The sequence below is a fragment of the Typopeltis vanoorti genome, chromosome 5 (genome assembly GCF_054136105.1).
Source record: "Typopeltis vanoorti isolate ZY-2024b chromosome 5, IOZ_Tvanoo_1.0, whole genome shotgun sequence".
In the NCBI taxonomy this organism is placed as follows: Eukaryota; Metazoa; Arthropoda; class Arachnida; order Uropygi; family Thelyphonidae; genus Typopeltis; species Typopeltis vanoorti.
In genome coordinates, this window is record NC_143553.1 from 15,088,505 (window position 1) to 15,115,915 (window position 27,411).

Consider the following 27,411-nt stretch of genomic DNA (forward strand, 5'->3'; position numbering starts at 1 on the left):
TTCATACCAGTTTTAAGTTTTGGATCTGAGAGTTGGATTAGAAATAAAGCACTTGATCAAAGACTAGACACCACAGATATGTGGGTTCTGAAAAAAATAAGGGGCATGAATCAATGTCAGAATCATCATCATTATTATTATTATTATTCAGGCTTAAATGGAGTCAAAAGACTCATCATGAGAGGTCCTTTCTAAGAAACAAAAGTCTATCAAGACTCATCGAGGGAAGTCCTTCATGGGAAACACAAAGTCTATCATACCACTCCTTAAATGCATTGACCATTCTCGCTCTCATCACTCCATCAGGCAATGCATTCCAAGGTTCAACCACCCTCCATGCAAAGAAACCACTCCTCACCCTCTTTCTCACAGTTTCCTTTCGTAACTTCCAGGGATGGCCTCTTGTCATTACTCCTTCCCGCTGTTCAACCAAGTGAAAGAACTCCCCAGTGTCAACCCTGTAACCACCTCACAACAGTTTAAAAGTCTAAATCATATCACCCCCTCCTTCTTCTATCCACCAAACTCTGCAGTCCACACTCCCTCAGCCGATCCTCATAACTAACATTGTACAGTCCCGACACCATCTTTGTTATCCACCTTTGTACCCTTTCCACAGTTAATTTATCCCCTTCAAATCCTGGGGACCTGATCTGAGAACAATAGTCTATGTGTGGGCTGATCAGAGTCTTATACAACAGAATGATAACCATTTTATCTCTGCAGGTCAGTTCCTTCTCATTATTGCAGCAATCCTCTGCGTTACCTTCACTACCTTTGCAATATGTCCCCTAAATTTCAGGTTTCTATCAATCATCAACCCCAGATTTCTTGTCTAACCTACTTCCTCCAGTATAACTTTATATCAATGACATTGCCAGTGGATTGCAAGGGGATATTCAGTTGTTTGCAGATGATGCGAAGCTGGGAAGGATTATTAGTAATAGTGCAGATGTGGTAGTCCTGCAAGAGGATTTGAATAAGCTAGATAGATGGGCAAATGAATGGGGGTTTCAGTGTAATGCAGCAAAATGTAAGGTCTTGAGGTTTGGGAAACATCGATGGGATGCTGCATACTCTATCGGAGGAGTTATACTGGAGGAAGTTGGGGAGAAAAGAGATCTGGGGTTGATGATTAATAGAAACCTGAAGTTTAGGGGACATATTGCAAAGGTGGTGAAGGTAACACAGAGGATTGCTGCAATTATGAGGACACTGACCTGCAGAGATAAGAGGGTTATCATTCCACTGTATAAGTCTCTGATCAGACCACATTTGGATTATTGTTCTCAGATTTGGTCCCCAGGATTTGAAGGGGATAAATTAACTGTGTAAAAAATACAAAGACGGATGACAAAGATGGTCTCAGGACTGTACAAGGATAGTTATGAGAATCAGCTGAGGGAATGTGGACTGCAGAGTTTGGAGGATAGAAGAAGGAGAGGTGATATGATTGAGACTTTTAAACTGTTGGGAGATGGTTACAGGGTTGACACTGGGGAGTTCTTTCACTTGGTTGAACAGCGGGAAGGAGTGATGACAAGAGGCCATCCCTGGAAGTTACCAAAGGAAACTGTGAGCAAGAGGGCGAGGAGTGGTTTCTTTCCATGGAAGGTGGTTGAGCCGTGGAATGCACTGCCTGATAGAGTGGTGAGGGCGAGAACAGTCAATGAGTTTAAGGAGTGGTATGATAGATTTTGTGTTTCTTAGGGGGAACTTCCCCTTGATGAGTCTTGACAGACTTTATGTTCTTAGGAAGGACCATGATGAGTCTTTTGACTCCATGGAGGCTTGAATAATAATAATAATAATAATAATAATAATAATTAGACACTTCCACTCTGCTACCGCCTTTATGCAATGGCAATATCTTACCTTCCTTCCATTCCATGAGCACCTTTCCTGCAGCCAGACTTTCATTGAAAAGCCAGGTCAAGGGCACTATCAGTTCCTTAGTATATTCTCTCAAAACTCGTGGTGAAATACCATCCAGTCCCACAGCTTTACTAACATCCAGAGTACTCAGTATGTGGAACAGACTCCGAACCTGCTCTATCCCTCTAGTATTCAAATTGACTCCCCCAGGATGAAATACTTCAATAAAGTGTTCATTGAACAATTCCACTATGTCCTCTGCATCAGTCACTCTATTCTCATTTTTATCGCATAATGTCATTCTTCCACAGTCATTTCTCCTCCTACTGGCCACATAGCTAAAAAATTCCGTAGGATTTTCCTTGGATCTTAGAGCCAATCTTTTCTTATATTCCAGTTTCGCCTTCCTTACCATACTAGACACTCTTCTGGCCTGTGTCTTATATTCTTAATGAATCTTCTCTTCACCTGTCTCCTTATATCTCTTCCATAGCCTCTTTTTCACATGTAACTCCTGTTTAATATTGCTTGTCATCCACTTTACTCCAAATTGTGTCCTCTTCTTCACTCGTGGAATATAGCTTATCATTGCTGCTAACAAATATTCCTTCACAATTTCTCAAGCACTAATGATATCCTGGCCTTCCAATTCCTACCTCCACAAAACTTCCTCAAGTTGATGTCTAAGACTATTATAATCACCTGCTTTATAAATCCACATATGTTCCCGTCTCTTTGATACTCCTGCATGTCTATTCGTTTTCCAAGTCAAAACCATATGTTCACTCTTTCCGACTGGTGGGAAAGATATCATCTCAGTTATTATCAGCTCTTCTGATGCTATAACCAAATCCAAAACTCTTGAATCTCTTGTTCCCTCTGTTACATGTTGCCTAAGACATTTGTCTCTCAAGAATTCTAGAAATTCCATTACCTTATTGCTACATGCATCTTCCTTTACCCAATCTATACTGCTGTAGTTAAAATCTCCCATAACAATCATATAAAAACTGAAGGTATTAATAAGTAACTTGACATTATTAATTATTAGCATTAAAGCTTGACATAAAAAGAAAAAAAAAATACATTATTAGCATTCAAGAATGTGTCAGCATTGCTAATATAAGGTGGTATGGCCTGTTAAATTGAATGCATAAAGAAAGGTGAGCAAAACAGGTGTTTAATGCTGTGATTGCAAAAAAGAGACCCAGAGGAAGACCAAGGTCTAGGTGCATTGATTCAGTGAGAAGTGCCTTAGAAGCACAAAATATTAGATATGACAATATTGGGGTGCTCACAAGTAACATCGATTTGAAGGAGAATTGTTGATATGAGATTAATAATAATGTAAACTTAATCATGTAGTCCTGTCATAGCAACCTGAACACCCCTTGGGGGTACATATCAAGAAATTGATGATGACCTTACAGTTTAAATGTCTCAATCATGTCTCCCTTCATCTTCTGTTGACAAAACTATATAGTCTCCATGCCCTCAATCTGTCCTCAAAACTAATATTAGAGTCCTGATATCGTTTCTGTTATCCACCTCTGCTTCTGCTCCAAGGTTAAATTATCCTCTTCAAATTCCAGTAACGAGATCTGGGCATAGTCATCCAGATTTTTCCTAATCAGGACCTCATACAACAGTGCTACCACTATTTCATCTCTATTGATCAAAGTCCTTATTATTGCAGCAATCTTCTGGGTCATCTTCACCACCTTCCCAATATGTCCTCTAAACTTCAAATGTTTATTAACTATCACCCACTACCACCGCATCCACATCATATATTATAGGTTCCACCAATAGAATATGCAACCTCCCACTGGTGGATCTCGAATTTCAAGGCCTTACATTTAGTTATATCAATCTCTAACTCCATTCATTTATCTCACTAGTCCAGCTTATTCAAATCTTCTTGATGAGCTTCTGCCTATTACACACCTCTCTGATATTTGTCAGACAGGCAATTTCAAATTCAACCTAATCCAAATATCCAATGGAACTTAAATGTTTTGAAGAAGGATACACTGCAGGAGTGACAAAGATTAAACAGTATATTGCTGTTGTGATGTAGGAGACAATGATCGGCAGAAACAAGACGACTTCTGTTTCTACTGTAGTCTTTCAGACTTCTGATTTTTGTAATGATGAAGAAAGAATAAAGAGGATTCAAATACATGACTTAGGAATAATATTTCAGATCATGAAATGAAGTCTAGAAGACATATTGAAGAATATCAAAGACCAATTAAGACCCATGGCCAAATAAGACCCAAATATGAATAAAAACCACACAGTGCACTGTTTGGTTTTTATTCTTTTAGTCCACCTTGTTATAGGCCAATGACTACAACAAGGTGAACAGTGATGAGTAGAAGCAAGAGGGCTTTTGTTTCCCCAAGCTTTGATCACACTTCTGATTTCTGCAGTGATGAGGAAACTATGAACATAATTCATAGTTTCACATCAGCATATTCAATCTTTCTTCTTATCCTCCTGCTCATGCATAGGCGCTGATGCATCTATAGATTTTGCAACTTATCATGCATAAGGTTGATATATTAAAAAAAAAAAATTTAAAAAAATGTCAGTCATGATATTTGGAATTCAAGGAGTCATGAAATCTACAAAACAAAGAAGAAGAGGTAATGTGATAAACACATTTACTTGGTTAGAAAAGTAAGAAACAATCCTCCAAGTTTTATGCATATCATCATGAGCTGGTCTGCTTTACTGAGTGGTTAGCATATCCACTCTCCAACTAACAGGGTGTGGATTTGAATTCTGCCATGGGCATGAATATTTTGTGATTACCATTAGGTGAGAAAGGAATTTCATCATCCAGTGTGAGATACCACTGACCTGCTTATTAAAGACCTGAAATGGCTTGAAAAAAATTTTTCATGTGTTATTTAGTGCATGGTTTCCAGATTTTGTAAGAAATAAATAAAAATAAAAATAATTTTTATGAAATCAGTTGAAGGTGAGTTCGCTGATCTCATACGGTGGTGGCAGCATCTTTTTCTCCTCGAAACTCGGGTTTTTCATCCTGCGTACAGACAAATCAGCCTTCAGAAAACATGCAATTTACAAACAAAAAATACTGTTGTTGGTGATGATGGGCGATAGATGGCATTGATGGTAGTAGTGTCGTAGTTGGAGAGTTAAATAGTAGTGAAGAGGATGAGATGTATTTAGTGAAGTAAAGTAGTGTGCCCTCCCACATTCAGTCCTTGGACTCCCTGGAGGTGTCACGTAGTAATAATAATAATAATAATAATAATAATATATAAAATATTAATGAAAAGAGAGAAAAAATCTTTAGCCTACTCATAGTACTAATGTATTATAGGTTTAATTAAATAAATAAAAATGAAAAACAAAGTGAGAGAAGACTTTTTCTTATGAATGGAGTAGTAGTTGTGTGAATGAGTGGAATACAATAGCAGAGGACATTCAGGAGTGTGGCAACTATGCATGAGTTTAAGGAACAATATGAATATGGCATGTTACTAGATGATTGGGTCTTGCAAAAGTCTTCTCACTCCATGAAAATCTCTTCATAATTCAGTTTTACTATAGCAAATTACCATTATAGGAAACTTATTATAAAACATTTCCAAAAAAAAAAAAAAAAAAAACTGACATCAACATCTCCCAGCATCCATGCTGTTCTAAAGGAAATTCACTATGGTAAAAATCTTTGGTTAGACTATTTCTTTTGTCTCCATACATTTGCTATATCAGCAGTTGACTGTAATAATAATAATAATATAAAGAATTAATGATATGCTGCCATAATACTTTTAGTATTAAAATAGTCTAGTATGCAGATATATAGTATAACAGTTTCATACACCTGAAACAAAAGAGAAAGTCTAACATTTTAAAATTTATTTTTATTTATTTACATGAAATCAAATATAATTACTTCATATTCAGAAGTTCAATTTATTACCATTGTCGAATACGGCAATCATAGATGTCTGGTCCTTTCCCAGCTTTCTGCCAAACAGTTGCTAAAAATTTAAATGACACTAATGAAACTGAATTTGCTTCACTTCTTTCATTGAAAGCAAAGATAAGCAATATAATGATAGGCATTATTAATCAAAGAAAACTAAATAAATTCTAAGTAAATTTAATGGATGGTAATGTTTTAATCATGACAAATAAGTCAATTAATAATTCAATTAAATTTGAGCAGTAGATGATTTTCACTGCTCAGTAGAGACCACAATGTTGCATTTTGGTATTAAAACAACTTGGAAAACTTGGCAAAGTATTATTACTTTGCCAATCCACTGCACTAATGTACAATAGGTTCATAAACTTTTCTGGGAAAGAATTACATTAAAAAAAGTTAACATTAAAAAGTTAGCTTTATTTCATTTGCTGTAATGGAATAATGTGCTATATTCATAATAGATTTTAAGACCACAACTTCCATTTGTACTCCCATAAAAATGACTAACATTTCTTCAAGTTACTAACCTGACATTTTGCTCTTCTTGTCACAATGTGGAATAGTCTTGGACTTTGCAAAAGCATTCGATAGATTACCACATTATAAATTGGTGTACACGATGCAGAGAATGGGAATAAATAGTATGTTTATTATATGGATTGGTGACTCATTCTCTGAATGATACCAGCAAGTTGTGAAGCAGTGTCTCAAAAAAAAAAAAAAAAAAAAAAAAAAAAAAAAAAAAAAAAAAAAAAAAAGGAGGGTAACCAGTGGCATGCCCCAGAGTCCTGTTCTTGTGCTCTGCTTTTAATTTGTTTGTAAATGATAGATCAAGCGGACTGACTGAGGATCTTCAGTTGTTTGCTCTGATGATGCAAAGTTGGGGAGAATGATAAGTAGCACTGCTGATGTTTATTTCCTTCAGGAAGATTAGGCTTTAGGCTTTTGACTTGGACAAAGTAGTAGGGTCATACATTTTAAAAATTTTATGGAATGTACAACTGTGTTAAAAAAAATTTTTTTATTTTTTTATTTTCCCAACGTTGGAGATAAGAAAAAGAAAAAGAAGAGGAGGAAGGAAAGTTTCAGTATCTACATATACAAGGTATTGAAGCAAGTTCATCCAGATACTGGTGTTTCTAGCAAGGCCATGTCCATCATGAACAGCTTCGTCAATGATATCTTTGAAAGGATCGCTGCAGAATTGTCTCGTCTTTCCCATTACAACAAAAGATCCACCATAACCAGTTGAGAAATCCAAACTGCTGTCCGTCTTCTGCTTCCAGGTGAGCTGGCGAAACATGCAGTGTCAGAAGGAACTAAAGCTGTCACTAAATACACAAGTGCCAAGTAAAGCTACTTGTGTAATCTCAAAAGGCCCTTTTCAGTTTAATCTTTTTTTTTTGTGAGTAGAGGTAGGCAAGACAGGATATTTAGTGGGGTGTTGCTACAGACCCAGGAGCACAGAGGATGGGGACCAGGAGATGTTTAGACAGCTAAGTTTGGCAAGTGCAAGAAGAATGATTGTTATGGGAGATTTTAACTTCAGTAGTATAAATTGGAGAGAGGAACATGCATGTAACAATAGGGGAATGGAATTTCTAGAATTCTTGAGGGACAAATGTCTTAGGCAACATGTAACAGAGGGAACAAGAGGTTCAAAAATTTTGGATTTGGTTATAGCATCAGAAGAGTTGATAATAACTGAGTTGACGTCTCTCCCACCAGTTGGAGAGAGTGACCATATGGTGTTGACATGGAAAATGAATAGACATGCAGGAGTATCAAAGAGACGGGAACTTATGTGGAATTATAAGGCAGGTGATTATAATAGTATTAGACGTCAACTTCGGGAAGTTTCATGGAGGGAGGAATTGGACGGCCGGGATATCACCAGTGCGTGGGAAATTGTGAAAGAATATTTGTTATCAGCAATGGTAAGTTGTATACCACGAGTGAAGAAGAGGGTGCAATTTGGAGTAAAGTGGATGACAAACAACATTAAACAGGAACTGCATGCGAAAAAGAGGCTATGGAAGAGATATAAGGAGACAGGTGAAGAGAGGATGGGTGAAGAATATAAGACACAGGCCAGAAGAGTGACTCGTGTGGTAAGGAAAGCGAAACTGGAATATGAGAGGAGATTGGCCCTAAGATCCAAAGAAAATCCTAGGGAATTTTTTAGCTATGTGGCCAGTAGGAGGAGAAATGACTGTGGAAGAATGATATTGTGGGATAAAAATGGGAATAGAGTGACTGATGCAGAGGACATAGTGGAATTGTTCAATGAACACTTTATTGGAGTATTTCATCCTAGAGGAGTCAGTTTTAATGCTAGAGGGATAGGACTGGTACGAGGTCTGGAGGTACAGGAGGAGAGTGTGTTTCAGATACTGAGTACTCTGGATGTCAGTAAAGCTGTGGGACTGGATGGTATTTCACCACGAGTTTTGAGAGAATGTGCTAGCGAATTGACAATACCTTTAACGTGGCTTTACAATGAAAGTCTGGCTTTGGCAAAGGTGCCCAGGGAATGGAAGGAAGGTAAGATAGTGCCATTGCATAAGGGTGGTAACAGACTGGAAGTGTCTAATTATAGGCCAGTCTGTGTGTCATCAGTAGTTGTTAAGATCTTGGAGAAAGTAGTGAGGGACCGTGTACAGCATTGGGCAGATGAGGGTAATGTTATCTGTGAGAATCAACATGGATTTGTGAAAGGACGCTCTTGTTTTAGCAATATGCTAGCCTTTTATAATAAAGTTACAAGAGCATTAGATGACGGAAAGGCATATACTGCAATTTTCTTAGACTTGGCGAAGGCATTTGACAGGGTACCACATGATAAGCTGATATTTAAGTTGCAGCACATGGGTCTGGATGTCAGATTGGTCAACTGGATTCAGGATTGGCTGTCTGATAGGTATCAGAGAGTTGTGTATGGTGGAGCAGTTTCCAGGAGGCAGAGGGTTACAAGTGGGGTCCCACAGGGCTCAGTACTAGGACCTATATTGTTTAACCTTTATATCAATGACATAGCCAGTGGATTGCAGGGGGATATTCAGTTGTTTGCGGATGATGCGAAGCTGGGAAGGATTATTAGTAATAGCGCAGATGTGGTAGCCCTGCAAGAGGATTTAAATAAGCTAGATAGATGGGCAAATGAATGGGGGTTTCAGTGTAATGCAGCAAAATGTAAGGTCTTGAGGTTTGGGAAACATCGATGGGATGCTGCATACTCTATGGGAGGAGTTATACTGGAGGAAGTAGGGGAGACAAGAGATCTGGGGTTGATGATTGATAGAAACCTGAATTTTAGGGGACATATTGCAAAGGTAGTGAAGGTAACACAGAGGATTGTTTCTATTATGAGAAGAACACTGACCTGCAGAGATAAGAGGGTTATCATTCCGTTGTATAAGTCTCTGATCAGACCACACTTGGACTATTGTTCTCAGATTTGGTCCCCAGGATTTGAAGGGGATAAATTAACTGTGGAAAGGATACAAAGACGGATGACAAAGATGGTTTCAGGACTGTACAAGGATAGTTATGAGGATCGGCTGAGAGAATGTGGACTGCAGAGTTTGGCAGATAGAAGAAGGAGAGGTGATATGATTGAGACTTTTAAACTGTTGAGAGGTGGTTACAGGGTTGACACTGGGGAGTTCTTTCGCTTGGTTGATCAGCGGGAAGGAGTGATGACAAGAGGCCATCCCTGGAAGTTACGAAAGGAAACTGTGAGCAAGAGGGTAAGGAGTGGTTTCTTTGTGTGGAGGGTGGTTGAGCCGTGGAATGCATTGCCTGATGGAGTGGTGGGAGCGAGAACGGTCAGTGACTTTAAAGAGTGGTATGATAAACTTTGTGTTTCTCAGGGGGGGATCTCCCCTCGATGAGTCTTGACAGGCTTTATGTCTTAGGAAGGACCTCCCTCGACGAGTCTTTTGACTCCTTGGAGGCCTGAATAATAATAATAACATCAAGATCATCATCTGGAGCGTACATAAATATACGGGACAAGCTGAGTTACATCATTAACTGTAAGCTAGAGAAACAATGATTTGATCACATGTTATTCTACTGGCGTGACCTCTGGTGGAAAAAAAAAATAATAAAATAAAATAAAATAAAAATAAATAAATAAAATAAAATAAAATAAAAAATAAATTTTTACATCAAGCTAAATTCTATTTTTACAATGAAAGGAATAAACATTTTTTTAGATGGTTTTCTTTCAGAAACAATTGGTGTCCTATTTTTAGTATTACAATTCTTATTTTTGATTTACAATACTGGATTGTACTTTATTGTTGTTGGAATACTTTATTGTACTTGCAACATACCATATACAGGAGAAACAGGACGCACTATTCCTATTAGACAAAAAGAACATAAATGACACATTAAATATAATAATTATGGTGAAGCTGAACTTTCTGATCATGCCCTGAATACCTTACACAGAATTGACTGGAAAACCACCAGCTATCTACATCACACTAGAACATGGTACGAACGGAAATTCAAGGAAGCCTGTGAGATTATCAGCAACCACCCCAATCTGAACAACAATGATGGTTTAAAAATCCCAAACATATGGAAGATCTATATTCGACCTTCCTCACCAAGAACAACTATAAACAGGACTGTAGAAAATCCAGTATTGTAAATCAAAAATAAGAATTGTAATACTAAAAATAGGACACCAATTGTTTCTGAAAGAAAACTATCTAAAAGAATGTTTATTCCTGTCATTGTAAAAATAGAATTTAGCTTGATGTAAAAATTTATTTTTTATTTTATTTTATTTATTTTTATTTATTTTTTTATTTTATTATTTTTTTTTATAATTTTTTTTCCACCAGAGGTCACGCAGTAGAATAACGTGATCAAATCATTGTTTCTCTAGCTTACAGTTAATGATATAACTCAGCTTGTCCTGTATATTTATGTACGCTCCAGATGATGATCTTGATGTGAAGATTGAAACGTCAGGATAATAAAAAAAATAAAATAAAATAAAATAAAAAAATAAAAAAAAAGTTTTTTTAATATGGTTGTAAATTTCATAAAATTTTTTAAATGATGCTGATCACCGTGTAACCCTAAAAGAAAGGATAGTAGGGTCATAGTTTAATATTAATAAATGCAAGTTGTTGTGTTTTGGGAATGCAGAAATAAAAGATTGTGTACTGTATTGATGGTACTGTACTGCAGGAAGCAGATGAGATTCAAGATTTGGGAATAACGGTTTACAGTAGACTGAAGTTTAGAGATCATATTGCAAGTGTTGCAAAGACTGCACATTGTACTGCTGCTATGATAAAAAAATTCACTAACATGCATGATAAGGTGGTTGTGCTATTGTATAAAGAACTGGTCAGACCACACTTGAACTATTGTAGTCAGATTTGGTCACCTGGCATTCATTGTGATGGAAACATTACGGAAAGTCCCGAGATGATTGAATAAGACAATATCAAGACTCTGGAATGCTAGCTATACAGAGAGAAGTTGAAGAAAGGTGGATTTCAGGGTTTGGTGATAAAAAGAAAAGAGATGATATGATAGAGATGTTTAAGTTAGTGATGGGATTTTACAGGATTAATCCAAAGGGGATTATAAAAAGAGCAGAAAGCAAGTGGGGAAAAACCAGAGGCCATCCCTGGAAGTTATATAAAAGTGTGTTAAAGAAGTGTTTGAGTGGTAGAATTTTTACATGGAGAATTGTGATTGAATAGAACACATTACCAGAATATATTGTTAATGAAGAGAGTGTTAAGAATTTTAAGATTCAGTGCGATAAATATGTTGTCAGTTGAATGAACCTCCCATGATGAGTCTGCTAACACGATATAGGGCGTAATAATAATAAAAATAATAATAAAATATCATATGAAAACAAATGAATCAAGTACCCAAAAGCAGAAAGCTATTATAGCAGAAGTAGCTGCTATAATTGCATTATTTTTTTTTTTATCACTAATACTCAGTTGACCAGGAAAGCCACTTGGTTGGTAAAGACAGCAAAAGTTCAGCTTGAGTAAAAATTAGCCAGTCCAGACAAAAAATGATAATCCCAGTGAGTTCTTTCAATATGTGGTAACTAGAAGAAAGTGACTATGACAGAATGATGTTAATTGATGATAATGGTAGATTTGTGATTGATCCAGAGAATATAGTCAAACTATTCAGTGACCAGATTTATCAGAATATGGGGGAATAAGACTGAAGCTACAAATTATGTTAGTCTGTCTCTGGAGTTATACCAGTATTCTAATGATGGTCAGCACGTTTGTTAAGGGGAAGTCATGGGTTGGCAATCTGCTTATGTTCTACAACAAGGTGATAAACTTCTTGGATATGGGAGATATATATATATATATATATATATATATATATATATTGAGAGATTGCAGAGTTTGGTGATAAAAGGTGATAAAATTGAGAGCGATCCAACAAGGGAGATACATAACAAAATAAACAACCTCTTACAAAAAGCTACAGAACTTCCACAAAACCTACGCCTTGCCGCTCGCTCTTTACATCCACTCATCCCAAGGTTATATGGTCTCCCAAAGATACACAAAGAAAACTGCCCACTGAGACCAATTGTAGATAGTACTGACTCGCCTACCTACAGCTTATCTAAGTTTCTGGCTTCATCCTTAACAGGTTTTACAGGAAATTCTTCTTCATATATAAAAAACTCAACAGATTTTGTCTCGAAAATCAAAAATTTAAAACTTCAGCCTTCAGATATCATGGTGAGCTTTGACATGGTGGCTTTCTTTAAAAACGTTCCGACTCAAGAGGTTCTCGATATTATAAAGAACAAGATTTCAAAAAAGATGTTTTCCTTGCTATCACATTGTGTTCACTCTGGCTACTTTCAATATGAGAAAAAAGTTTACAAACAAAATAAGAGATTGGCAATGGGCAGCCCCCTGTCTCCTATAACTGAATGTGATGGGTACAGTATTTTCAGGGAGGATAGAGAAGATAGAACAGGGGGAGGAGTACTGTTGATGATAGCTGATGTGTTGCAGCCAAAGAAAGTAGTATATCAAGATGGACATGTGAATGAGAGTTCATTTGAGGCGGTCTGGTGCGAAATAGTGGCCAATGCAACCAAATATACAGTTGGATGCTGCTATAGACCAGGAAGTACAGGGGGAGATAGTGAATTCATGCATCAGCAAATTAGTGCAATAAGTGCAGGTTTAGTGATTATTATGGGGGATTTTAATTATGGTGATATCAATTGGAAGGAGGAAATATCACATAGCAAAAAGGAAATGGAGTTCATACATCTTCTATGAGATAATTACTTGAAACAGTACATAACTGAAGGGATATTAGAGTGTTGGACCTGGTTACTGGTTCAGAGGATATATGCATAAGTAAGGAGTCCTCGTTACCTGTAATTGGTGAACGCGATCATGTGGTATTGACTTGGGTGGTTCTAAATCTGTGGAATCTTCTGTTAAGAAGGGGTATATATGGAACTACAGGTTACACGATTATAACAAGCTTCGGAGTGAGCTTGCAGCCATCCCATGGCAGAACATATTGCAGGGGAAAGATGTTAGCAGTGCATGGGATAAAATCAGCGGGTATCTGAGGAAAGCAATATCAGATCATGTCCCCATGGTCAGGAAGTTAAACAAGGCAGGCGTTAGATGGATGAGCAGTAGTATCAAGCTTGATCTGCAAAAAAAGAAAATGTTATGGAGAATTTACAAGGAGAAAGGCGATCAGTACATCCATGAGCAGTACAAGGCTCAAGCTAGGAAGGTTACCAACATAGCAAGAAAAGCTAAATCAGCTTATGAGAAGACCTTAGCCAAAGAGATCAAGGGTAATCCCAAAGAGTTCTTCCGCTATGTGGCAAGTAAAAGGAAGAATGAGTTCGGAAGGATAACTTTAGTGGGTGCTGATGGTATTGAGGTGACAAAATAAGATGTAATAGTCGAGTTACTGAGTGATCACTTTTCAAAAGTCTATCACCCAAGTGAGGATATCTCTGTACCTGTAGCAATACCTAATGTGAAAATTGAAGCTAAGAAATCAGAGGTATTTAATATATTGCAAAATTTAAATGCAAATACTGCTGTAGGTTTAGATGGAATATCAGCTCGGGTGTTGCATGAATGTACAAATGAATTGTCAAACCCTCTTACTTGGATATTTAATTTAAGTTTGAACTCTGGTATGGTCCCTATGGAGTGGAAGTTAGGCAAAGTGGTTCCTTTGCATAAGGGTGGCTCTAAAATTGTGGTAGTTAATTACAGACCAATCACCATCTCAGAAGTAGTGGTAAAAATATTGCAAAAGTTGGTTAAAGACAAAATTCAAGACTGGGTGGATCAGGATATGATACTCTACAGAGGCCAGCATGGTTTTGTTAAAAGTAGATCCTGCCTTAGCAATCTATTAACTTTTGATAATAGAATGACATCTGAGTTGGACAAAGGAACTGGCTAGACAGTGATACTTCTGGATTTTGCTATGGCTTTTGACAGGATATCTCATGGAACACTGTTATGCAAATTGGAGTAGATGGGAATGGATACTAAATTGGTGATATGGATACGAGAATGGCTCAGGGAGAGAGAGATACCAGAAGGTGGTGTATGGAGGAGCCGAGTCCAGATGAAGCAGGTAATCAGTGGTGTGCCTCAGGGCTCTGTGCTTGGGCCATTGTTGTTTAATTTGTATATAAATGATATAGGAAATGGCTTACAGGGAGATATTCAGTTGTTTGCTGATGATGCAAAGTTGGGCAGTGCAATAAAAAATCAAGCTGATCTTGAAAGTTTGCAGAATTATTACTATTATTATTACAGGCGACTCCAGGGAGTCCTTAGACTCATCGAGGGAGGCCCTAAACATCATCTCCACACAACTATACGACATTCTCACAGTATCTATCATATCAGCCTTGAACTCACTCACCGTCATAGCACCCACAACAGACTCTGGCAGCTTATTCCACTCATTTACCACTCTAAAAGTAAAGAACCCAGATCTAATACCCCTACTAACCACACTCTTGCCCAGCTTCCATAGATGCCCCTAGTTCTCCCACCACCAGTCCTGATCTCAAAAATATCCTCTGAATTAATCCTATAGAAACCTTTTAGCAATTTGAATGTCTCAATCATATCTCCTCTTTTCTGCCTATTACCTAATTTCTGCAACTCACAAATCTTCAACCTGTTCTCATATGGTTCATTCCATAGACTTGCTATCATCTTAGTCACTCACCTCTGGATCCTCTCCACCCTCCTCCACATCAATAAGGAACCTAGGTGACCAAATCTGGGCACAGTAGTCGAGATGAGGTCTTATCAAGGCTCGGTACAGAGGTACAATAACTTGCTTGTCTCTGCTCGTCAAGGTATTTTTCAACAACCAAGTGAGTTGATGAGCTGATTTAGCTACTTTTGCAATGTGCCCCCTAAACTTCATCTCTCTATCCACCAACACTCCCAAGTCCCTGGCCTCATCAATCTCCTGGAGTACAGTTCCACCAATGTGGTATACTGCTGCTAATCTTTTCACCCCAAAATGCATAACCTTACATTTTGTCACATTAAATTGACATCCATTCTCCTTAGCCCAGAACTCCAATCTATCCGGCAAAGGTTGGTCGATTGGTAGCGCCTCTGCTACTAATGGCTCAGTTAAGTAAGTTTGAGCACGGTTAGTAGTTGAAAGGGGACCAATCGTTCGATGCTGTTGGCACACTCTCCCTCGATGAGTCTTTGGACTCCCTGGAGGTGTCAAATAATAATAATAATAATAATAATAATAATAATAATAATAATAATAATCCAAGTTGTCCTTCAAGATTCTGAAATCTTCTGCATTCACTATTGCCCTATCCAACTTTGCATCATCAGCGAACAAATGAAATGTTCATCTTAGATCCTTCCCTATATCGTTAATGAACAAATTACACAGCAGTGGTCCAAGAACAGAACCCTGCGCCACAACACTAGTCACAGTCCGTCTTTTGGACTCTACTGCTGAATAAACTACTCTCTGATATCTCTCCATCAACCACCCACCGATCCATCTCACCAACCCTATATCCATTCCCATATGTTGTAGTTTATGGATTAGAATTCCATGTGGTATTGAGTCAAATGCCTTAGCCAGGTCCAGCAGTATCACTGTAAACCCATTACCCTTATCCAGTTCAGCCGTCACTGTGTTATAAAACTTGAGCAAGTTACTGAGGCATGATCTACCCTTCACAAAGCCATGCTGTCTCTCATACAGTATCTCATTTTCATCAATCTATTCCTGTATTTTTCCCTTGACTACTTTCTCCAAGACCTTGACAACGACTCCTGATATGCTGATCAGTCGTGGATCCTCCTTTATGCAGTGGAACTATTTTCCCCTCTTTCCACACTTTCGGGACTAAACCAGACCCGAGATGCAGATTAAACAGCATGATCAAGGGCACTGATAATTCTTTAGCCGCTTCACGCAAGACTCGTGCTGGTATACCATCCAATCCCACAGATGTATTCACATTAAGGTTCCGTAATAGACTATTCACCTCCACTTCATTCATCACAATTCCCATATAAACTAATGGTTCCTTCATTTTTTCAATGTCACCACCTGGATGATATACTTTTGGAAAGTGCTCACTCAGTAACTCCACTATATCGACTGATTCAGTGACCTCCTTACCATCGTCATTCCTTAAAATCTTTTTGCCATGTACAGTTTTTTTTTTTGCTTGCAGCATATTGAAAGAACTGTTTGGGATTCTCTTTAGCTTGCATAGCTAGTTTCCTTTCATAATCTGCTTTTGCTTTCTTTACCACACTCGTTATCCTTCTGGCCTGCACTTTATACCATTCGTGTGCCTGCAGGTCACCTCTTTCTTTAAATTCCCTCCACAGTTGTTTCTTTTTTTTGCAGCTCAAGCTTAATGGTGTTATTCATCCATTTAACCCCTACTTGTTTTACTATTCGGACCCTAGGTATACAATCAGCCATAACCTCCTGTAAATGCTCTTTGACCACCTCCCATGCTCTAACAACATCCAGCCCTTGCAGTTGTACATGCCATGGCACTGATCCAAGCAATCTCCTCAGCTTGTCATACTTGCCAGCATGGTAATTCCACATATACCCTGTCTTAATCGAAAATTCCACATCTTTAGCCACCTCCCATGATCACTCTCACCAATAGGTGGCAACATGGTCATATTCATTACAGTCAAATTGTGAGATGCTATTACCAGGTCAAGCACTCTCACACCCCTAGTATTTTCAATTACATGCTGTCTCAGATAGTTATCCCTTAATAATTGAATAAAATCCATTTCCTTCCTCACATGTGTCCTCTCTTCCTTCCAATCACTGTTACATAGTTGAAATCCCCCATAATAATTACCCTCCTTCCACTCATTTCATCAATTTGTTTATGCATACTATCTCCACCATCTATTTCATCACCCGGTCTATAGCAGCACCCAATTGTATATTTTGTTCTGCCAGTCTCAATCTCACACCAAATAGCCACAAATGAGCTCTTTTCATTATCCTGCAATACTACTTCAATTCTTCTTGGCTGTAGTTCATCACCTATCATCAATAACACCCCCTCTCCCCCCATTTTATTCTCTCTGTCCCTCCTAAATACACTACCTACACATTCTATCCTACTAAATATATCATCTTCCATCAGCCATGTTTCACTAATGCCAATAACCTATGGCCAGGAAAAGCCAATCAAGGCCAAAAATTCTTTCTTCTTGTTCCTAATACTCCTGGCATTAGTATACATGAAATACAGTGGTCCCTTTGTCCCACCCCTATCTTGATGCATTATTCTAACTATCCCATTTCGATTTTTTGTCCTTAGTACTGGCTCGGGTACATTATATACATTCTTCCACTCAACTGTCTCACTGATGTCCGCATATCCCCTCTTCCCCCTCCCTCCTTGGTAGTTCTAGTTTCCCTGGTTCTGCACATCCATTTTCACTTCATTCAGCAACACTTTTTCCAGTCTCGCACACCAAATCCATTCAAATGTAGACCATCCATCTTGTATAAATCCTTTCGCCCATCAATTCCACACGTCCACAAATTCCATACCACACCGTCTGCATAACCTGCGCATAAAGTCATTTGCGATTATGAACCTCCTTCTAAACTCCTCTCTGTCATACCACGGCAACAGACTCACCATTCTAACTCTCTCACTCTTTATGATGATTTATTATGATGATCTTTAGGATGATTTAAATAAGCTGGTAGAATGGGCAAAAGGTAATGGATGTCAGTTCAATGTGGAAAAGTGTAAAGTCATGCATTTTGGGATTAAAAGATTACCAGCTGTGTACTACACTGATGGAACAGTACTCCAAGAGATTGATGAGGCTAGGGACTTAGGGATATTGGTAGATAGGGAGATAAAGTTCAGAGGCCACATTGCTAAGGTGTCCAAAGATTGCACATAGGATTACTTGGTTGTTGAGGAACACACTGACATCCAGAGATAAAGAGGTTATTATTCCACTTTATAAAGCATTGATACTTCCACATTTGGATTACTGTGCTCAGATAAGGTCACCTAGATTCCTTGGAGATGAGGAAGCTGTGGAGAGGGTTCAGAGAAGAGTGACTAAGTTGGTGAGTGATGTAAAAAATGCTTCCTACATTGATAGATTGAGAGCTTCTGGATTGCATATGTTGGTTGATAGGCGAAGAAGAGGGGATATGATGGAAACATTTAAATTACTGAAAGATTTTTATAGGATTGATGCAGGGGAAATGTTTCAGCTGTGTGATAGTGATGGAAGAACAAGAGGTCATCCCTGGAAATTAAAGAAGAGTGTTGTTAACAAGGGTGTCAGAACAAGGTTTTTTGCCTGGAGGGTGATGAATGAGTGGAATTCATTGCTGACTTAGTTATTATTATTATTCCGGGAAACTCCAAAGAGTTTACAGACTCATCGAGGGAGACCCTAACATCATGTCAAGAACAACTATTCGACATTCACACAGTATCTATCATACCTCGCCTTGAACTCGTTCACAGTCGTAGCACCCACAACAGACACTGGCAGCTTATTCCACTCATTCACCACTCTCCAAATAAAAAACCTAGCTCTAACACCCATGATAACCACATTCTTGCCCAGCTTCCATATATGGTCCCTAGTCCTCCCACCACCAGTCCTATTCTCAAAAATATCTACTGGATTAATCTTATAGAAACCCTACAGTAATTTGAATGTCTCAATCATATCACCACTTTTCAACCAATTTTTGCAACCCACAAATCTTCAACCTGTTCTCATAAGGTTCATTCCACAGACTTGATATCATCTTGGTCACTCGTCTCTGGATCCTCTCCACCTCCTCCCCCATCAAGAAGAAACCTTGGTGCCCATATCTGGGCACAGTAGTCTAGATGGAGGGTCTTATCAAGCCTCGATACAGAGGAACAATAACTTGTTTGTCTCTGCTTGTTAAAGTATTTTTCAGAAGCCTCCAAAACTTCAATTCCCTATCCACCACCACTCCCAAATCCCTGGTGCTCATCAATCTCCTGGAGTACGGTTCCACCAATGTGATATAATGCTGCTATTCTTTTCACCCCAAAATACATAACCTTACACTTTGCCACATTAAATTGACATCCATTTTCCCTAGCCCAGTCCTCCAAACTATCCAAATCATCCTGTAAAATTTTGACATCCTGTGCACTCACAATTGCTCTACCCAACTTTGCATCATCAGCAAACAAGTGAACACTTCCTCTCAGATCCTTTCCTATATCATTAATAAACAAATTGAAAAGTAGTGGTCAAGAACAGAGCCCTGTGGCACACCACTAGTCACAAGCAGTCTTTTGGACTCAACTCCTGAATAAACCACTCTCTGGTATCTCTCCATCAACCACCCTCCTATCCATCTCACCAACCCTATATCCATCCCCAACTGCTCCAGTTTACTGATTAGAGTAACATGTGGTATCCTGTCAAAGGCCTTGGCAAGGTCCAGTAGAATCGGTGTAAACCCATTATCCTTATCCAGTTCAGCCGTCACTGTGTTATAAAACGTGAGCAAGTTATTGAGGCATGATCTACCCTTCACAAAACCATGTTGTCTCCCATACAGTGTCCCGTTTTCATCTATCCAGTCCTGTATTTTTCTCTTGACTAATTTCTCCAAGACTTTGACAATGATTCCTGATATGCTAATCGGTTGGTAATTTAAAACAGCAGTCTTGGAACCTCCTTTATGCAGTGGAACTATTTTCTCCTCTTTCTTCACCCTCTGGACTAACCCAGACCCGAGACTCAAATTAAACAAAATGGTTAAGGGTACTGACAATTCTTTAGCCGCTTCACGTACGACATGAGCTGGTATACCATCCAATCCCACAGATGTATTGACATTGAGGTTTTGCAATAGACTACTCACCTCCACTTCATTCACCACAATTCCCGTATAATCTATTGGTTCATTCATTTCTGCAATGTCACCACCTGGATGATATATTCTTGCAAAGTGCTCACTCAGTAACTCAACTATATCAACTAATTCGGTTACCTCCGTACCATCGGCATTCCTTAAAATCATTCTGCCATATGCATTTTTTCTTTTACTTACAAATATCGAAAAAACTGTTTAGGATTCTCATTAGCCTGCATGGCCAATGTTCTTTCATAATCCTTTTTTGCTTTTCTTATCACACTCGTTACCCTTCTGGCCTGCGCTTTATACCGTTCATGTGCCTGTCAGTCACCTTTCACCTTAAATTCCCTCCATAGTTGTTTCTTTTTTTGCAGCTCAAGCTTAATGGGGGTATTCATCCATTTAACCCCTGCGTGATTTATTATTCGGACTCTAGGTATACAGTCAGCCATTGCTTCATGCAAACACTTCTTAACTGCCTCCTATGCACTGTCAACTTCTAGCCCTTGCAATTTTACATGCCATGGCACTGAACCAATCAATCTAAGCTTGTCATACTTACCAGCCCGATAATTCCACATGTACCCTGTCTTAATTGTAAATTCCACACGTTCAGCCACCTCCCAAGTCAAGACCCTATGATCACTCTCATCAATTGGTGGCAATGTGGTCATATTTGTTACAGCCAAATCCTCAGATGCAATTACTAGGTCAAGCACTCTCTGACCTCTAGTATTTTCTATTACATGCTGTCGTAGATAGTTATTCCTTAATAACTGTATAAAATCCAATTCCTTCCTCTCCTCACTCCAATCAATGCGACTATAGTTGAAATCTCCCATAATAATTAACCTCCTTCCACTCATTTCTTCTATTTGCTTGTGCATACTATATAGCTCCGCCATCTATTCCATCACCTGGTCTATAGCAGCACCCAACTGTATATTTAGTTCTGCTAGTTTCAAACTCACACCAAATAGCCTCAAATGTGCTCTTTTCTCTATCCTGCAATTCAACATCTATTCTCCTTGGCTGCAGCTCATCAGCTATCATCAACAATACTCCTTCCCCTATTTTATTCTCCCTGTCATTCCTGAACAATACCCATCACAATACCACTAGCTATATCATCTATAGTCAGCCATGTTTCCCTAATGCCAATAACCTGTGGTCTGGAAGTGCCAATCATGGCCAAAAATTCTTCCCTATTGTTCCTAATACTCCTAGCATTAGTGTACATGAATTTCAGACCCCCCATTAGCCCCATCCCTACCTTGATGCCTTATACTATCCCATTCTGATTTGTTGTCCTTATTCGCTCGGGCATATTATACTCATTCCTACACTCAACTGCCTCCCTAAGGTCTGCATATCTACTCTTCCCCCCTTAATAAATCTAGTTTCCCTGATTCTGCACATCCACTTCATTCAACAACACTCATTGCGAGCTCTTCATCTGTAAATGAATTCAAGAAGAGATATGACAGATATTGTTTTGCTAGTTTGAGTTCCCCGCAATGAGTCTACTGACTCCATGGAGATATCCGTAATAATAATAATAATAATAATAATATATTAGTTAACATCTTTTTTGAAGATTTCGTACAAAAGGCAATCTCCTCAGCTACTTTTAACCAAAAATTTGGCTGAGATTTGTAGGTGACATATTTCTTATCTGAGAACACAGCACCGATAAACTTCAGTCTTTTATAAATCATTTAAACAACTTTCACCAAGACATTAAATTAACAATGGAAGTTGAAGAAAATGGATATCTTCCCTGTTCCTGAACGTAAGACTTACTAAGACATCTGATTCTATAAAAAAATCTCAATCTTTAGAAAATCTACACACACGGATAGATACCTACAGCATCCTCACATCACTATCCTGCACCGAAAGTGGGTATCATCTCAACTCTAGCACATCGTGCCAGATCTATACTATCAGATGATGAAGAGTGAAAAAATGAACTACAACATCTACAAAGAACCTTCACAAGTAATGGCTACTCGTCGAAAACTATTAATAAGCATCTATACCGCCGCCATCAAAACAACTCAGAAACACAAGACAACCCCAAAGGTTATATCTCCTTACCATACATCAGCTGATAGCATGAAACTAAGAAGAATTTTACAAAAATTCAACATAAAAACCTGCTTCTCTACTCTTCCTAATCTAAGATAGATTTTAAGCAAATATAAACAAGCTCACAACCATCTACAATTCCCAGGAGTATACAAAATCACGTGTGACTGCAGGAAACAATACTATGGCCAAACTGAAAAATCCATCCTCCTACGTCTGGAAGAACACCAGAGGGACATTGCCTACAAAAGAACTAGAGTAAGTGCTCTGTCAAGCCATGTACTGTTTTCAGCAAACACAAATGATGAAGGCCATCAACATGAGATAAACTGGACAACAATTTCAAACCTTCATATATGCCGTGACGAGGTGAAACGCTGCATAGTCGAGTCTAAGGAAATTGTTATGGAACCTCATCATATAAATAATAACTTTAGTTATAATCTACCAGACTCTTTCAGCTCTGCTATCCGATATTGGCACACTCGTGAAATCAGACACACGCAGATGCCCAACAATAGAACTTTAACACGGACTGTAGCTACAGTTCAAAGCAACTGAATTTTGTAATAGTTGTTTTTATAGTGATACAATGTTTCTTATAGTGTTTTTTATTTGCTTTCTATGTTCACGCGTCTGAAGAAGTTGGACAATCTGATGAAACATTGTGTTTTGAATAAATTTAATTGTTATTTCTAGTTCTCAGATCTAAGTCAGTATATATAAATATGAATATATATATATATACAATGATATACTTGAATTTTCAAAGGCCTTTGATAGATTGCCACACTATAAGCTGGTGAATAAACTGAAATGGATGAGATTGGATAAGAGAGTAGCAAGTTGGATAGATGATTGACAATGTTGAGCAGAACCTTGACATATAGAAGCAAAGGTTATGGTTTCCTTTTATGAGATCTTGAACAGGTCATATGTGACTCAAAAGAATCAACAATTCTCTTTGCCTTTTTCCCATGAGGAAATATCCTCGGCATTTCAAAATATCAAAATGTGGAAGGCTCCTGGATTTGACAATATTCACAATGAATTCCTGATACACTGTGGACCTTATGCAAAATTGTGGCTGGCTAAGTTCTTTAATGATATACTTGAAAGTGGCTGCATTGCTAAAGAATTTAAAAGGACAAAAATCATTGCTGTGTTAAAACCAGGTATTGCCCCATAGCCCTCTGAAAGCTATCACCCCATAGCCCTCTTAAGTGCAACCTACAAATTGTTGGAGAGACTAATATTGAATGGGATCAGTGAGAAAATTTTGGAACATGTTCCAATAGATATGTGTCTTGTGAAAGAGAGCGTATATGCGCAAAATGCAGGCAGTTGGAGGAAATAAGTGCATTAGAAATATCGATATCCGACTTTGTTGCTCCAGGAACGGGGAATGAATGTAGGAAGACAAGTAGTGTGATAGGAGAGAATGAAAAAAAGATATATATGAATGAGAAAATAATAGTTGATAGTGTGGAAAGTGTGAGTGACTGTGAAAGTTTAGGAGATGGTTTTGTTTGGGAGAGTGAATTTAGATTAAGAGTGACTGACCTGCAGAGGGAGATAGATGAGTTGAAAGAGGAGGTGGAATATCTTGTGAATGAGAGCAGAAGTAAGAAAGATAACATTAGGAGAATGGAAGAGATAAATGCAAGGAGAACCAGAGCAGGAGAGAGAGAGAATGAGTGAGGAGTATGGGGGTGCTAGAAGAGGAGAGAATGGAAACAGTAGAAGAGAGAGAGGGAATGCTAGCAGACGAGAGGATGGAAACAGTAGGAGAGACGAAATGAGAGAGAGAGATATGGAAGTGCTAGAAGAGGAGAGAATGGAAATGGTAGGAGAGACAGAATGAGAGAGGGATATGGAAGTGCTAGAAGTGGAGAAAATGGAAACAGTAGGAGAGAGGGAATGAGAGAGATGTATGGGAGTGCTAGAAGAGGAGAGAATGGAAACAGAAGGAGAGAGAGGTATGGGAATGCTAGAAGAGAGAGAATAGCAGTAGAGGAGAGGGAATGAGAGAGACCTATGGGAATGAAAGAAGAGGAGAGAATGGAAACAATAGGAGAGAGGGAATGGTAAGAGGTATAATGTATGGTGACTCAATGATCCGTGGTGTTCAAGATAGGATGCGTGAGGAGTGTTTGCCAGGAGGAACAATAGAAAGGGTGGCTATGGCAATTAAGAGAGGTGAAAGGGGAAATGAGATGATTGTGATGGTAGGAACGAATGACTTGAGTGGTAATGTAAGTCGGGCAGCAAGACATATGAGGTTTTTGCTTGAGAACGGAAGAAGACAGAGAGAGGAAAAATAGTGTGTGTGTTGCCTAGGTATGATAATGATGAGCTGAGCAGAAGAGCGGTGATATTGAATGGCATAGCAAGAATGTGTGACAAGGGAGGACTGGTATATGTGGATGCTTGGAGTGCGTTTGAGGAAAGAGAGGAATTGTATGCGAGAGACCGTTTACATTTGAATGAGGAAGGACGTAGGCATCTGGAGAGATTGCTGTTCTGAAAGAGTCAGTATATCCCAGGGAGGATGAGAGCAGGAGTAGCCTCTTGTGGGAATGGATACTTGGGAGAAGGAAGACGATGTCAGGTAACACTGAGCCCAGTGGAGTCTAGAAGGGATAATGCTGGGTATAGAAACAATGGCATTTATATGCTTTATACTAATGCCAGGAGTATCCGGAATAAGGGATAGGAATTGGTGGCGCAGATAGCATTATCCTGGCCAAAAATTATTGGGATCACAGAGACGTGATTGACAGAAGGGGATATAATAACAGGAATAGAAGTCTCTGGGAATAGCATTTTTCGTCAGGATAGGAGGGGAAAGCGTGGTGGTGGGGTACTGCTTATGATAAGTGATGACCTATGTCCTCTAAGAGTGGAGGCTTTGGAAGGAAGTGAGACAAATGATTTTGAGAGCATATGGTGTGAGGTAGAGGTAGGCAAGACAGGATATTTAGTGGGGTGTTGCTACAGAGCCAGAAGCACGGAGGATGGGGACCAGGAGATGTTTAGACAGTTAAGTTTGGCAAGTGCAAGAAGAATGATTGTTATGGGAGATTTTAACTACAGTAGTATAAATTGGAGAGAGGAAGATGCATGTAGCATTAGTGGAATGAAATTTCTAGAATTCTTGAGGGACAAATGTCTTAGGCAACATGTAACAGAGGGAACAAGAGGTTCAAGAGTTTTATATTTGGTTATAGCATCAGAAGAGTTGATAATAACTGAGATGACATCTCTCCCACCAGTTGGAGAGAGAGTGGCCATATGGTTTTGACTTGGAAAATGAATATACATGCAGGAGTATCAAAGAATTGGGAACTTATGTGGAATTTTAAAGCTGGTGATTATAATAGTCTTAGACGTCAACTTCGGGAAGTTTCATGGAAGGAGGAATTGGAAGGCCGGGATATCATTAGTGTGTGGGAAATTGTGAAAGAATATTTGTTAGCATCAATGGTAAGTTGTAAACCACGAGTGAAGAAGAGGACACAATTTGGATTAAAGTGGATGACAAACAATATTAAACAGGAATTGCATGTGAAAAAGAGGCTATGGAAGATATATAAGGAGACAGGTGAAGAAAGGATGCGTGAAGAATATAAGACACAGGCCAGAAGAGTGACTAGTGTGGTAAGGAAAGCAGAACAGGAATATGAGAGGAGATTGGCCCTAAGAACCAAAGAAAATCCTAGAAAATTTTTTAGCTACGTGGCCAGTAGGAGGAGAAATGACTGTGGAAGAATGATATTGTGGGATAAAAATGGGAATAGAGTGACTGATGCAGAGGACATAGTGGAATTGTTCAAAGACCACTTTACTGGAGTATTTCATCCTGGAGGAGTCAGTTTTAATGCTAGAGGGATAGGGCAGGTTCAAAGTCTAGAGGTACAGGAGGAGAGTGTGTTTCAGATACTGAGAACTCTGGATGTCAATAAAGCTTTGGGACTGGATGGTATTTCACCACGAGTTTTGAGAGAATGTGCTAGGGAACTGACAGTGCCTTTAACCTGACTTTTCAATGAAAGTCTGGCTTGGGCAAAGGTGCCCAGGGAATGGAAGGAAGGTAAGACAGTGGCATTGCATAAGGGTGGTAACAGACTGCAAGTGTCTAATTATAGACCAGTCTGTGTGTCATCAGTAGTTGTTAAGATCTTGGAGAAAGTAGTGATGCACCGTATACAGCACTTGGCAGATGAGGTTAATGTTATCTGTGAGAGTCAACATGGATTTGTGAAAGCGCGCTCTTGTTTTAGCAATATGCTAGTCTTTTATAATAAAATTACAAGAACATTAGATGAGGGAAAGGCATATACTGCCATTTTCTTAGACTTAGCAAAGGCATTTGACAGGGTGCCACATGATAAGCTGATATTTAAGTTGCAACACATGGGTCTGGATGTCAGATTGGTCAACTGGATTCAGGAATGGCTGTCTGATAGGTATCAGAGAGTTTTGTATGGTGGAACAGTTTCAAGGAGACAGAAGGTTACAAGTGTGGTCTCACAGGGCTCGGTACTAGGACCTATATTGTTTAACCTTTATATCAATGACATTGCCAGTGGATTGCAAGGGGATATTCAGTTGTTTGCGGATGATGCGAAGCTTGGAAGGATTATTAGTAATAGTGCAGATGTGGTAGCCCTGCAAGAGGATTTGAATAAGCTAGATAGATGGGCAAATGAATGGGGGTTTCAGTGTAATGCAGCAAAATGTAAGGTCTTGAGGTTTGGGAAACATTGATGGGATGCTGCATACTCTATGGGAGGAGTTATACTGGAGGAAGTTGGGGAGACGAGAGATCTGGGGTTGATGATTGATAGAAACCTGAAGTTTAGGGGACATATTGCAAAGTTGGTGAAGGTAACATATTGCTGCAATTATGAGAAGGACACTGACCTGCAGAGATAAGTGGGTTATCATTCCGTTGTATAAGTCTCTGATCAGACCACACTTAGATTATTGTTCTCAGATTTGGTACCCAG

The 27,411-nt window shown here is 38.7% G+C and overlaps 1 protein-coding gene and 1 pseudogene across 4 annotated transcripts in view; one reads left to right on the forward strand and one right to left on the reverse strand.

The window, feature by feature from the left end:
• LOC150106232 (voltage-dependent calcium channel subunit alpha-2/delta-3-like) overlaps positions 1 to 27,411 on the reverse strand; it is a 2,133,114-nt gene that overhangs the window by 1,638,892 nt on the left and 466,811 nt on the right. For all 4 annotated transcript variants that reach the window (XM_090393048.1, XM_090393049.1, XM_090393047.1 and 1 more), the window contains one exon: positions 5,840 to 5,900. In XM_090393048.1, coding sequence (XP_090249174.1) covers positions 5,840 to 5,900 — 61 coding nt within the window. The remainder of the gene's footprint in view (positions 1 to 5,839; positions 5,901 to 27,411) is intronic.
• LOC150106235 (histone H2B pseudogene) lies at positions 6,837 to 7,202 on the forward strand (annotated as a pseudogene).